General features: G+C 42.1%; 1 protein-coding gene across 1 annotated transcript in view; it reads right to left on the reverse strand.

Moving 5' to 3' along the window:
* Window positions 1-14,513, reverse strand: part of LTBP4 (latent transforming growth factor beta binding protein 4) — a 248,222-nt gene that overhangs the window by 2,616 nt on the left and 231,093 nt on the right. The window contains exons 28-33 of the mRNA XM_089659117.1: window positions 13,748-13,810; window positions 12,088-12,216; window positions 9,207-9,350; window positions 8,972-9,124; window positions 2,778-3,278; window positions 2,551-2,700 (exon numbers count right to left, since the gene is read on the reverse strand). Of these exons, the coding sequence (XP_089515243.1) occupies window positions 2,551-2,700; window positions 2,778-3,278; window positions 8,972-9,124; window positions 9,207-9,350; window positions 12,088-12,216; window positions 13,748-13,810 (1,140 nt within the window). The remainder of the gene's footprint in view (window positions 1-2,550; window positions 2,701-2,777; window positions 3,279-8,971; window positions 9,125-9,206; window positions 9,351-12,087; window positions 12,217-13,747; window positions 13,811-14,513) is intronic.

Below are 14,513 nucleotides of genomic sequence, written 5' to 3' on the forward strand. Positions count from 1 at the left end.
GGCTGGATTGTGGTCAGCTTAAGTGGACATAAACAATGATTCAGGCTTAAAAATATACAGTGCTGTGAAAAATTATTTGCTCCCTTCCTGATTTTTTTTTTCCATATTTGTCACACCTAAATGATTCAGATCATCAAACAAATTTTAATATTACACAAAGATAACCCAAGTAAATACAAAATGCAGTTTTTATTTGATGATTTTATTTATTTAGGGGAAAAAACTGCCCAAACCTGCCTGGTCTTTTCCGAAAAAGTCCCCCCCCCCCCACTTGCTAATTCATAAATGAACTGTGATCAACCACATTTTTTGGAAAGCGGAGTTAAATTTCACTTTTTGATGGAACACCTGTCACCCCGATTGGGGGTGAACCGCTTCCTAGCCAGTGGGACATAGGACCAAGGTATTATAGCTGAGCATTGCACCTAAGACTAGACAACACTAACTTAGATGTCAAACTGGAACTACTTATTGAACAGAAATACAGTTTTTATACACTCCAGAAATAGGGGCAGTCCCCACAATAAAATAAATTTTACACACTACGATTAATATCCCACACTGATTAGATAACAAGGTGAAGTTGACAGTTCTCAGAGTCTGTGTGTTGTGGGGAGACATAGACTTGAATCTGAAGTAAACTACTCCAAAGGTCCCCCCAGCCACCCACCAAAGAATAGAGCCCCCTCAGATGCCAGGGTCAAGGTCAGTAGGCACGAGGCTAGCCTGCAGTCCCCTCCAAAAGCACCTGTCCCAGTTGGGTCTGTCACACACTTGCCACACCCAGATCTGATTACTGCCAGACCTGTTGAATCAAGAAATCACTTAAATAGAAGCTGTCTGGCAAAGTGAAGCACTCTAAAAGATCTCAAAAAGCAACACATCATGCCGCAATCTAAAAAAATTCAAAAAACAGGTGACAAACAAAGTATTGCTGTGTATCAGTCTGGAAAGGGTTACAAATCATTTCTAAGGCTTTAGGACTTCAGAAAACCACAGTGAGAGCCATTATCCACAAATGTGGAACCTTCCCAGGAGTGGCCAACCTACCAAAATTACTCCAAGATCATAATGATGACTCATCCAGAAGGTCATAAATAAACCCAGAACAACATCTAAGGAACTGCAGGCCTCACTTGCCTCAGCTAAGGTCAGTGTTCATGATTCAACAATAAGAAAGAGACTGGGCAACAATGGCATCCATGGGAGAGTTCCAAGGAGAAAGCCACTGCTGACCAAAAAGGACACAAAGGCTCGTCTCACATTTGCCATTTGACTTTTTTTGCAAATATCCTGTGGACCGATGAGTCAAAAGTTGAACTTTTTGGAAGGTGTGCTTCCCATTACATCTGGTGTGAAATTAACACAGCATTTCATAAAAAGAACATCATACCAACAGTCAAACATGGTGGTGGCAGTGTGATTGCCTAGGACTGCTTTGCAGCTTCAGGAACTGGACAACTTGTCGATTGACGATGGATCTACACCGGGGAACTTTTTTAAAAATGTTTGTTTTTTTAATAAAGGACTTGTCAAAAACTGTCTATTGCCTTTTTTTTACACTGCACTTTTTTGCTGAATGAGTAGGGAGGGGGCAGGATCTGGGGGCCCCCTTGTTAAAGGGGGCTTCCAGATTCTAATAAGCCACCCCCATCTGCAGACACCCACAACCACTGGTCAGGGTTGTGGAGAAGAGGCAGAACCCTCCTGTCCTAAAGCACCCACCATCTGACAGTTCCTAAATAACTATGGGGCCACCCTATAAGACCCTGTGTGATTCTGCCCTCTTGTGGCATCATTGATCCAGTATGCCATGGTCGGTGACGTCACAAGGAGTGGGGTCACCCAAAGAAGTCATCAGGTGGCCCCACCCCTTGGTTATTTAAGAACTGTCAGGTCAGCAGTAGTGGCATCATGATTGACAATGGATCTACATCAATCAAAGCCCCCATGCCCCAAAGTACCCCACTATGTGGTCTGGTATGGTTCAGGAGGGGGGGGGGCCTGGTATGGATTTTGGGGTCGACACCACACGTTTTTGTTTTCAATTTTGGCCCGGTGCTCCCCCTAACACCGTACCAGATCAAAAGGGCCTGGTATAGATGGGGAGGGGGACCCCCATGCAGTTTTCATTCACGTCTGCCAAGCAGTTTTTTTTCACTGATGAGTCATCGATTCTTAGGATGCCAACAGATGCTGGCTCCTAACAACCAATGCAAAAACGGCTGCAAAAACAGACCGTTTGTTGACATCCATTTAGGTCAGCTTCTGTTTTTTTTAACAAAAGAAAATAGGGCTTTCTTCTGTTTAAAAAAACGGATGTTAACAAAGGCGTTTGTCAGCGGATGTCAAAGGATGATCATCCGTTAACATCCACATATGCATAGAAGTACATGGGTGTCCGTTTTTTATCTGTCAACAGATGGAGGAAAAACAGACAAAAGGAACGCCTGTGTGAAAGGGCTATTCTATTATCCCATCTTCCAAACCCTTATGATGTGTTTATAACACACGTATAACATCTGCACCAAGTCTGCTAGTGTAACTTACCAATGCAGGCCATTCTTGTCATGTCCAGCCTGTACCCATCATAACAGTCACAGGTGTAGCCCTCAGGAACTCGGATACACCGGCCATTTTCACAGCCATTGAGGATTCCACACTCCTCAGCTTGTAGTCCTTCAAATTGTTCATAGCGGTCTAGGGGAGAGAGAAAAGTTACTGGACTAGATTGCAATCTTTCTTGTAATTTTAAAGGCCCACTAGGGTACACTTACCATCATATGCCTCTCTCAGGCCTGCTCTCCAGCTGTCTAGGTCACGTCCTCCAGGACGCCATGGCTGAGGTCTGCGTCCATCTTCCAATCCTACCCTGGAAGGACTCCTGGGCCTGGAGCGCGGTGGAGATGGTTGCAGACGTGGGTCATACGGATTTTCTTGTCTTCGGAACGGTGGTCTTTGTTCATCTATACCAGAGTCTGGATAGGAAATATCAGACTCAAAGTCTGGAGATTCGTAAGGAGGAAGGCTGTACACTGGATCCCGAGGACCATAAGGTAATGGAGGACGTTGGCCAAATCCTACTCCAGGGGGTGCTGGGTAAGCTTCATATCCTGGTCTTACCACTCTAGGAGGGGGATTAGGGAATGAATCAGCTCCATATGGGACACCATAACCTGCTCCGTATTCTGACCCATATTCATAAGGGTCTACTGGAGGAGATCCCGGACTACCATATCCTGGAGATCTCAGGACGTTGCATAAGGCCTCAAAATCATCTGGCAAGAGCAAATAGAAAAAAAAAATAACTCTAGTGTCTCTGAACATGTGTCCACTTAAGTACATCACTACACAGACTTGCATGACCATCTTTGATATTTATTTTATTTCAGGTACTTATATAGCGCCGTCAATTTACGCAGCGCTTTGCACATATATTGTACATTCACATCAGTCCCTAACCCTCAAGGGGTGTACAATCTAAGGTTCCTAACTCACATTCATACATATACATACTAGGGACAATTTAGACAGGAGCCAATTAACCTACCAACATGTCTATAGAGTGTGGGAGGAAACCCACGCAGTCACAGGGAGAACATGCAAACTCCAGGCAGGTGGTGCCGGGGGTTGGGATTCGAACCAGCGACCCTAGTACTGCCAGGCGGAAGTGCTAACCATTTAGCCACTGTGCTGCCCCATATATGATTAGATGCACCATTTGTAGGACACTTTAAATATATAAACCAAACTTCTCTGCAACTTAGAGGACAACTATATCTAAAATTGATTTTAAGAACTGTATTGTGTTAATAAGTTTGATAGTTTTTCGTATATGAATGAATATGCCATGTGTTTATATTTTCTCCACACTTATATGCAGTGCCAGGGCAGTGTTATAGTATTTAAAAGCCCATGTTCCTATCATTCTTGCTGGACAACCTGGTCCCACTGTAAAGGTGGAAAAAATATATATGAATCTCTCAATGCTTTTTCAGTTACAGCACCATTTAAAAGTATGCAAAATCTTGAGCTACCCTAGTAAAAATGTAAAACAAAGGTACTCCTTTCACAGCAAAGGATCTCCCCTCATATCAGGAGCTCCCATCACTTCAGAGATCCTCCCTTTGCATCAGTTTTCCCCTGCACATCAAAACCCCCACCTTCACATCAGAAGTCCCCCATCATGCCAGTGCTGCCCCCATCATATGAGAGTCCCACCTTCACATCAGAGGCCCTTATACATGAGAGCCACCCATAACATCAGTTCCTAAAGCACGTCTCCCCATCACCACAGAAATCCTCATCACAGAGTCCTCTCATCACATCAGAGTCCTCCAATAACAGAGCTCCCACATCACAGAGCCTCCCAATCACACAGTCCTGCAATCACAGAGCCACCCAATCATACAGTACCTTCTTTACATCGAAGGCCTTTCTTTTGGCTCCAGTGGTGAGGCAGAGGGCTGGAGGTCCAGAGTAGCGATTTGTCTTCCTCTCATGAATGCTGGGGGTGGCCCTGTATGTCACCCTCACTGAACCACCGCTATGTGCTTCCACACTGCAGGGAGGCCAGTCTCTGTCATCATAGAAACAAATGACACTCTACACCCTGTCATAGAGCCTGAATGGTTGTTATGGTGCTGGCGACCAGCCCGCCTGCACCATAGCAAATCCTTGCACGATCCAGGTAACCTGGGTCCTGTGCTTGCTGAACCCCAAGGGAACCTAAAAGCCATCTAGGTAAGGAAACACTGATAGAAACATATCTCAAAAATAATTCAAACACAGAACACTTTCATTACAACTATTAATTATATACATTACCATAGTGGTCCTTTAATAGTAGGCTTTAGCTGCTCAAGAACGGATTGTTATCTTCTAGAAAACAGTACAGGGCACAGAACACAAGTATGCATGTTGAATAGCATCTATTTTAACTCTAGGGAGTAAATGGTAACAGATTTGGATAGGATGTGCAAGCACAATTCATATGCAAAGAATACCCCCCAACCTCTGTGTCACGGTCCACCTCACACGCACATGCCCACAGCGACTAGCTAACCAAGATGAGCATGTGCGGCCGTGACTTGGGGTAAGAGGGAATAAGGGGGACTTAATCTGAATATATATACGTATATAAGACAGGCCGTGATATACTTTCACAGCCTGCGCTACCTCTGGCCACCACTAGAGGGAGACTCCAATCCACCTGGCAGACCACACACATAGGTAGACACAAATCTTACATACAATCTGGTGCACTAATTAGGGTTGAGGAGCAGCCTAGCGATCGACACACCCTTCTAGGATTCCTACAGCTGTCCTACAAGCTAGAACCCCGGTGTTAATCACTCTTCCACTGTCCACACACCCCCACACCAGACACACCACAAATGGTAACTTGCCACCACCCAACAGTTTATCTGCAGAACGATGTGCTGGGACACCACACACACACAGATCTCCGTCTGGCCGGACCTGTCACCCTTACAATCTGCACACAATCGGCCAACACGCAGTGCAATTGCATACAGATTGGCAATGAACTTGACCGAGCATATAAAGGCACTAAAATACAATACAATCTAATCTCTCCGGAGATATGAGCCCGAGCTTAAGTACCCAGAAGTCACTTATTAATTTTAAGATTTAATATCCCGAAAGTGGGCAGTGCATAAAATATGTACAAATTATAAAAAGTTACAGGAAATACAAAAAACACAAGAAGACACACAATTGACTATTCACTATAAAATAAAAGGGAATAAAAAACAGAAATAAAACGTTTACCATGATTTATCCTGCGATTGGAGCAAGTCAGGGAAAGTCTGCGATCCGTCAGTCAATAGGACGGGCTCCATACAAATCACCCCGTCCATACCCCAGGGTCCTCAATTTATGGGAATATGGATGTAGGCTGGACATTAGCCCTTGGCCAATTGACTTTGGGGGGTGTTCCTGTACCAGCCCACAGGACACTCTGGGTACTGGAATGCCCAAAGTCGATTGGACGGTTTGAATCACCAAGTCAGGGATTGAGTTTCTGATACCAGCGCATCAGTCCGATTGTGACAGTACCAATCACTGTTCAGCTGTCGCCATCAGGCGCAATATAACCATTTTCTGCATTTCGCTGGGATTCTACATAGGCTACAAATACCGTTTTACATGCAGATGTAGCCTACAGAGTGTCCAATCAGAAGGAAGTATTTCCATCTCTCTGCAACTAATATTTTAGCTTTTATGAGAGATGAAACATATTCCTTTGATCTACTGTGTCATGAAGCCAACCCGTCTAGAGCCCTTTCCTTCCAGGTTTCCCAGAAGGTGACAAATCTTATTGGCATGTAGGTGTCACCTTCTTCCAGAGGAAGTTCTGTCTCTTTCAGATGCTAATTGGTGACCATATGCCTCTGACTGAATCCTGAACACATCTTATATTATTATAACATGGAGTGCTAAATCTATATTGTCATATTTTCTACAGGTCACGTCTTAGCTTCTCAAATCTTTATATTTATGTCACATCTCAGCTACTCAAATCTTACATGTACGTTACACTCTGCTACTGTACATGCTCTGTTGCAAAAGGGGTATTTTTGTATTGTTTTCTAAGATGTTTGTCCACCTTAAAGTGATATTTCAGTTCTAGGTGGTATCTCATGGGCTGAGCCACCCAATCTCTTTTTTATGAAAACAATGAGATCCAACTGCTATAGCCCCACCTTTAGAGTCTCACTCCTCATAGTTACATAGTTAGTCTGGCTGAAAAAAGACAAAAGTCCATCCAGTTCAATCATTAAAAAAAAAAAATTATAATCCTATACCTACAGTTGATCCAGAGAAAGGCAAAACCCCCCAGCAAAGCATGATCTAATTTGCTCCTGCAGGGGAAAAAAAATCCTTGCTGATCCCCCAAGAGGCAATTGGATATTCACTGGATCAACTTTCCCTATAAATGCTAGTAACCAGTTATATTCTGTGTATCTAAGAAAGAATTCAGGCCTTTTTTAAAGCAATCCACTGAGCTGGCCAGAACCAACTCTTGAGGAAGTCTATTCCACATTTTCACAGCTCTCACTGTGAAGAAACCTTTCCGTGTTTGGAGATTACATTTCTTTTCCTCCAGACATAAAGAGTGCCCCCTTGTCCTCTGTGATGACCTCAGGGTGAATAGCTCTACACCGAGTTTACTATATGAACCACTGATGTATTTATACATGGAGATCATATCCCCCCTTATGTATTATACATGGAGATCATATCCCCCCTTATGTATTTATACATGGAGATCATATCCCCCCTTATGTATTATACATGGTGATCATATCCCCCCTTATGTATTATACATGGAGATCATATCCCCCTTATGTATTATACATGGAGATCATATCCCCCCCCCCTTATGTATTATACATGGTGATCATATCCCCCTTATGTATTATACATGGAGATCATATCCCCCCTTATGTATTATACATGGAGATCATATCCCCCTTATGTATTATACATGGAGATCATATCCCCCCTTATGTATTATACATGGAGATCATATCCCCCCTTATGTATTATACATGGAGATCATATCCCCCCTTATGTATTATACATGGTGATCATATCCTCCCCTTATGTATTATACATGGAGATCATATCCCCCCTTATATATTATACATGGAGATCATATCCCCCTTATGTATTATACACGGTGATCATATCCCCCCTTATGTATTATACATGGAGATCATATCCCCCCTTATGTATTATACATGGTGATCATATCCCCCCTTATGTATTATACATGGAGATCATATCCCCCCTTATGTATTATACATGGTGATCATATCCTCCCTTATGTATTATACATGGAGATCATATCCCCCCTTATGTATTATACATGGAGATCATATCCCCCTTATGTATTATACATGGAGATCATATCCCCCCTTATGTATTATACATGGAGATCATATCCCCCTTATGTATTATACATGGAGATCATATCCCCCTTATGTATTATACATGGAGATCATATCCCCCCTTATGTATTATACATGGTGATCATATCCCCCCTTATGTATTATACATGGTGATCATATCCCCCCCTTATGTATTATACATGGTGATCATATCCCCCCTTATGTATTATACATGGAGATCATATCCCCCTTATGTATTATACATGGTGATCATATCCCCCCTTATGTATTATACATGGAGATCAGATCCCCCCTTATGTATTATACATGTTGATCATATCCCCCTTATGTATTATACATGGAGATCATATCCCCCCTTATGTATTATACATGGAGATCATATCCCCCCTTATGTATTATACATGGAGATCATATCCCCCCCTTATGTATTATACATGGTGATCATATCCCCCCTTATGTATTATACATGGAGATCATATCCCCCCTTATGTATTATACATGGTGATCATATCCCCCCTTAATCTCCTCTTCTCAAGAGAGAATAAATTCAGTTCCTCTAATCTTTCCTCATAGCTGATCTCCCCCATGCCTCGTATCAGTTTGGTTGCCCTTCTCTGTACTTTCTCCAGTTCCCCAAAAACTGCAACTCATGTTGCAGCACTTGTTTTTTTTGGGTGTACCACTGCTTTGGTTTATTTCTCAATAATATATATTAAATGAGTAATTCAAGAGACTGGGTGGGGCCCCTTTATGATAGTACTTGGAGGTTTACAGATGTGAGAACTTATTTCCAGTGCAGATATCTTACACTTTGTGTCTCTTAGAAACCATGTTTTAACTCTTCGTCATTTATTAACACTGACATCTGAGGGGTTTTTTTTATTAAACCTTTAAATGCATTTATATTGGCTAATTTAGGTTTGCTTTGATCAAGCAATTCAATGGGAAAAATAAAGTGCAGGACAGACACATCTTTTTTTTTTCAGATATCTGCATGAATTGCTTCTTGTGCTTTCTTGTTTCATCCTTACCTGAGTCCCTTGCTGGACACAGAGCACAGCTCATCCCCCAGGCTTCCCCATATAGACAGCAGCATTCAGTGTATGTAGTCTGTCTGTCCAGTAGGGGGCGCTTACACACCAAATCAGCACCAACTGCTTGCCAGCACAGTGCTATATTGTTATCTGAAAAGAGAACAGAACTATACTGATATAGGTTGCATACAAGATATATAAATTCATATAAAAATATGTGTGCAGTCCTTACCTATGGCCTGGCTGGTATTGGTGACACATCTCCTCTGGGAAGAATCAAGAACAAGTGGAGGGGTACATGTACAGAAATAAGATCCTACTGTGTTTACGCAGATGCCTCCTTCACAGACCTCCTCCTCTTGGCATTCATCATTATCTATTCAATGAAAAATACTCTTAGCACCACTTAAACTTCTTATTTCAGTTACCATTATTTTAAAGGACATGTCCAGGGAACAGTAAACGTCTAGTGCTACCCAGCAAACACTGATGCTATGTTAAAGTCACAATTTCCACCCAATTTACTTTCATTGGAATTCCACAGCGGCCAAGTATCACAGAGTTCCTCGAATGTGAAGTGGGGGTCTACTTCTGAAGGCTGTGCTGTTTAACATTCTCTCTCTTTTCTGTATTACTATTCAGAATCGGACTTTCAACGTAGGTTTGTTTCTTCATAATGAAACTTTTTAACATCAACCTTTTTGATTGTATTATGGTTGTATATAGCTGCAATAAATACAAGGAAACACATGAGCTTCCCACATCACCAGATTGTTATTCTGACAGCGGCTGCTGTCGGAATACCCAAACAGTGCCTAAGCCTGATTGGATGGTGGCATTGTTTGGCTGTCAATCCTCTATCGGGCTTCTTTGACAAAAGTTTATTGGACAATAGATTTTTGGCAACCAAAGTATTACCGGCATGGCCATTTATGGCTTGAATTTTGGTGAGCCAGCAGGAATCAGCTGATATTTGAGCACTGTATGGCCAGCTTTAACAGAATATAGACTTTCTTTATACTGTACATTGGTATTGTACTATGTTACCAGAAAACACCTCCATCAGTTTACTCTACATTACAGGCGTTGCTGATTGGTATACCGATACCAAGTATTTTCAGGAGTACTCGTAATTGTGAAAATGCTCCCGATAGCGAAAACTGATACTTTGCGGTGTGATTTCTGTCAATACAAAATGAAATGTAGAGTGGGTATATAACGCATGAGGGAAATGTTGGGTAAAAATGGAAGGTACACTAAGCGAGACACAGTTAGATAAAATTATTTGGATTCCACAACAGTTTCGGATGTTATCTGAAAACACAAGCACTTTAACACAGAATGTATTTAGGGTACAGGATGCAATTCATAAGCAAATGGGATGGAAGTATAATTCACCGTTAATACCACTGGTGGGAACTAATTTTTTCCCACCAGGGAAAGATGATATATCAGGAAAATGGATAAAAGATAGAAATGCACAGCTAAAGGATATTATGAAGGGGGAAATATATTCTTTTCAAGAATGGAACCATAAAAAGGAGTTATTTTATGTATTAGATAAGTGGCGATATTATCAATTAAGACACTTTGTGGTGACACTTCCACAACCAGTAAGAGCAGTAGAGGATCTGTATCCACTTGAACAGATGCTGAACATGGTACTTCTTGCATATATAAGGTACTTACTAAAATATCTGGACCTATTTCTCCACCGTTTTTAGAGAAATGGGAGAAGGAACTTGGAATACAATTAAAATGAACAGCAAAAAGGGAAAATATTTAACTTAGCACATGGGGCGGTGGATATGAATGTAGTGGAAATGAATTACAAATGTTTGGCAAGATGCTATATTACACCCAGTGTGGTACACAAGCAATAACCAGAGAACTCACTATTATGTTGGAGAGGGTGTGGGATAAAGGGAACTATGGCACATGTATGGTGGGAATGCCCTAGGATACAGGAGTTTTGGCAGAAAATAGTACAACAAATACAAGAGATCTTGGGAGTTAATATTCTAAAAGACCTGTGGGTTTGTTTATTCCATAATACTGAGTTCACAGTGAAACAATATAAGAATATGACGATATTCCATCTATTAAATGCAGTAAAAGGATTGATCCCAAGGTTTTGGCAGGTCCAGGAGATCCCTAGAGTAAAGGTTTGGATATATAGGGTAGAACATATTTATAGGATGGAGGAATTATATCATAGTGGAGAAGAACATTTCTGAAAACATGGAGGGGATGGTGTGACTTTAAAACCTCAAAGAGATATACAGAATTGATGGGAGTGTAAAGTAGAGAGAAAGATAATTGGAGAGATGAGGGAATTATGGTTTAAAAAAAAGGAAAAGGAAAAAGATGAGCAAGAGAAGAGGAGAGAAGGAAAATACAAGTAGCAATAGAAGAGCAGGAGGAGAAGGGTAAAGAGAAAGGAGAGGGTGAGGTTGGTGGTTGTGGGAGGGAGGGAATATGTAAAATTATGCACTGTAAAATGAGCTTTATGGAATGATATTCTGTGAGTTTTTCTTTTTTATTTATTTGTAAATGAAATTAATAACAATTTATTAAAAAAAATTCAAAATGAAATGCTCCGGATTCTCAGCTGTAGGAGAGGACAGAAAGCCATGGTGATTTCAAATCCCCAGACCTGTGAAGCAGCTTTCTCTCCGCTCCTTGCAGGGATGGCAGTATGGCCTAGAGGGCTTCTGATTGGTCAGCACTGTCCATGTGATGGTGCTGACCAATCAAAAGCCCTCTAGCCCAAATTGTCATCCCTGCAAGGACAGGAGAGAAAGCTGTAGAGATTTCAAATCCCTGCGACCTTTTCTCCTCTCCTACAACTGAGAATCTAGAGCATCTGCCTCCATCTGCCACCAAGGTATACATCCCCACATTCTTTCCCTCTCTCCGCTCAGCATGGGATTGGTGCAGGGAAGTTTTTCCAACCGCTCCTTTGTGAACTCAGGCTATGACAAGCCTGTGTTCACACAGGAGCAGTGGGGGAACTACATGCGATTTGTACACGGTTTAGTAATGCCCCTGTTTTTATCACCACTATTGTCACCAGTGTACACTGATAAAAATAACATATTAATAAAACTCACCGACACACTCCATGCGATGGACATCATAGTAATATCCATTCGGGCAGTAGCAGGCAAATAGTGGAGACTTGTTGAGACAGACACCTCCTTTACATATTTCTGGACTAAACAGCTTGCATTCATCAACATCTGAGACAGAAATACATGTATTAATTGTGCATTATGAGACCTAACAGCCAATATCAAAGGGTTAGTTCACCTTTAATGTAACGCCCCCCCCCCCCCCCCCAAAAATAATTTCCTGCTTGTGTGAGTTGCTCACTGATTTCCCCAGAAGTCTACACTAAGATACAAGTTACATTTTAGGCACCCTGTGCAATAAGAATTTCAGTTTTGGTGAAATGCTCCCCAAATACTGTGGGGATGCAGATCCTGCAGCTTTTCTCATTAGAACACTGAGAGTGCACTAGATGATTATAATGACTCAGACCCTTCCATTCAGAATCAGGCTGGTGTAACAAAATGGTATGTCTTCAGAGCAACAAAAGGTAGGAGCCTGCTACAACATTTGTTAAAATCTCTGCAATGTACAGTACATTGATTCTTTTGAAGCTACTTCTATTATGGGCTTACCCTCTCTGTGCTGCCTAGATGGCAGGACGTCTGACTGTTGGATGAGCGGCCCTGGCACCTCAAAAATGAGCACTGAGCTATGAGAGATTGACTTGCCCAACCAAATATGTGCAGTCTGCTCTGTCTCTTGCAGTGGCTGAGCTCAGTGCTCTGCGAGGGAGGGAGAGAGAGGAGAGAGAGAGAAGAGAGAAAGAGAGAAAGATGGAGAGAGGACTGCACACAGGGGCATATTTACCACAAGGCAAAAAAGGCATTTGCCTAGGGTGGCATTTTTCAGGGGGGCAGCACCCCCCAGGAAGAAGGGACATATGCAGCATGGGGACCAGGTGGGATCCAAAAGAAGCTGCGGGCTGCTTATTGGTGTATGCAGAGTCCGACTCTAATTCCCGGGGATGTCCGTAGCTGTGAAGGTGAGTGTCTTTCTCTCTGTTGCCGGGAGAGGGTGTGGGTGGGTGTTAGTGGTAGGCTCTCTCAGGTGGGGGGGGGCAGGGTTGTTGTAGGTCACTATCAGGCTCTCTCCATGGGGTTGGGGGGTGGGTCTTCTGTTGGTCGATGTCAGGCTTTCTCCACCGGGGAAGAGGGGGGGGAGGCGTCTTATTTTTGTGTTGCCTAGGGCAGCACAAAACCTAAATACTCTACTGGCTGCACATGTGTGGTTAGGCAAGTTCTTGTTCATGAGGTGCTGGGGCCATGCTTCCAACAGTCGGCCTGTCCTACCATCTAGGCAAGACAGAGTGGGTAAGCCCATAGTAGAAGCAGCTTCAAATGTAAGGGTAGTTTTCAAAAATAGAAGACAGCATTTTATTGCACATGTAAAGCCTTAAGTCATTAAAGGTATACTAACCCTTTAAGGGTATTATCTAGGTAAAAGCTGTATTTCAGATACTGTGATTTGATAAAGGAGTAGAGCAAGTTGACTTTGCAAAAAACATCCAACCATGTGCAAAATTAGTATAAAAACGGTATTTTTACTTGGACAGGATTGGACTAGACCCTAAGTATATGTACTGTATGTTGATAATTCAGTGAACAACACAATTGTCTACAGTGCATTAGATCAATAAACATGAATTGGAATGAGACCTACCTCTGTATTCTTGTCCTAATGTAACAAAGCCTACTCCCTCTGGACACAGTCTTCGGTATTCAGCTGCAAAATGTGCAAATGTGTAAAAAACAAAAATTTCTAAAACATACAAATAGCTAGTAGGGAGAATTACGGATTTCAGAATCAGATTATAAAATGGGGTATCAAAACACAACGTGCAGAAGACTACAATCATAGATAACAATGCGCACACCACTATAGGATTAATGTTGATGCCAGGGGTATGTCAAGTGTTCTATTACTAAGCCATAGTGAAAGGTGTATATGGTACTGCATATCCCAGAGATGCTTTTTGGCAGTTGAAGCTCTGTTTGTAAATTTTTTTGCATTATATTGGGATGTACCGTGGCTGATTGACCTGCCATCTGAAGATGTCTACATCCAGGGCCAAAGCCACTTAGCAAGGCCAGCAACATGACACCAATGATCTTTTTTAGCTGTCTTTAAACCTCAAGTTTTGTCCATAATAAAAAAATAAAATAGCACATGGGACATTACTTACAGTCATTGAGAAGTGTCCCTTGTGCTGCTGGCTGAGGTTTTAGTTGACAACATCAGTCCTCTGATCCCCCCCATCTCTAAAGCCACAATCTTCTGGTGCTGCAGGTGTTAATATGAGCTGAGGAACATGTCATATGTACTCATCAAGTGTGTTGACTATGCCTACCCATTCCACTCAACTCCTACTTTAGCTACTGTACTATAGCTTCCATAATTGGAAAGGAAGGAATGGAGGATGGGCAGA

Source organism: Staurois parvus, unplaced genomic scaffold (genome assembly GCF_062004578.1).
Source record: "Staurois parvus isolate SC_StPar_1 unplaced genomic scaffold, SC_StPar_1.0 ptg001133l, whole genome shotgun sequence".
NCBI classification, from domain to species: domain Eukaryota; kingdom Metazoa; phylum Chordata; class Amphibia; order Anura; family Ranidae; genus Staurois; species Staurois parvus.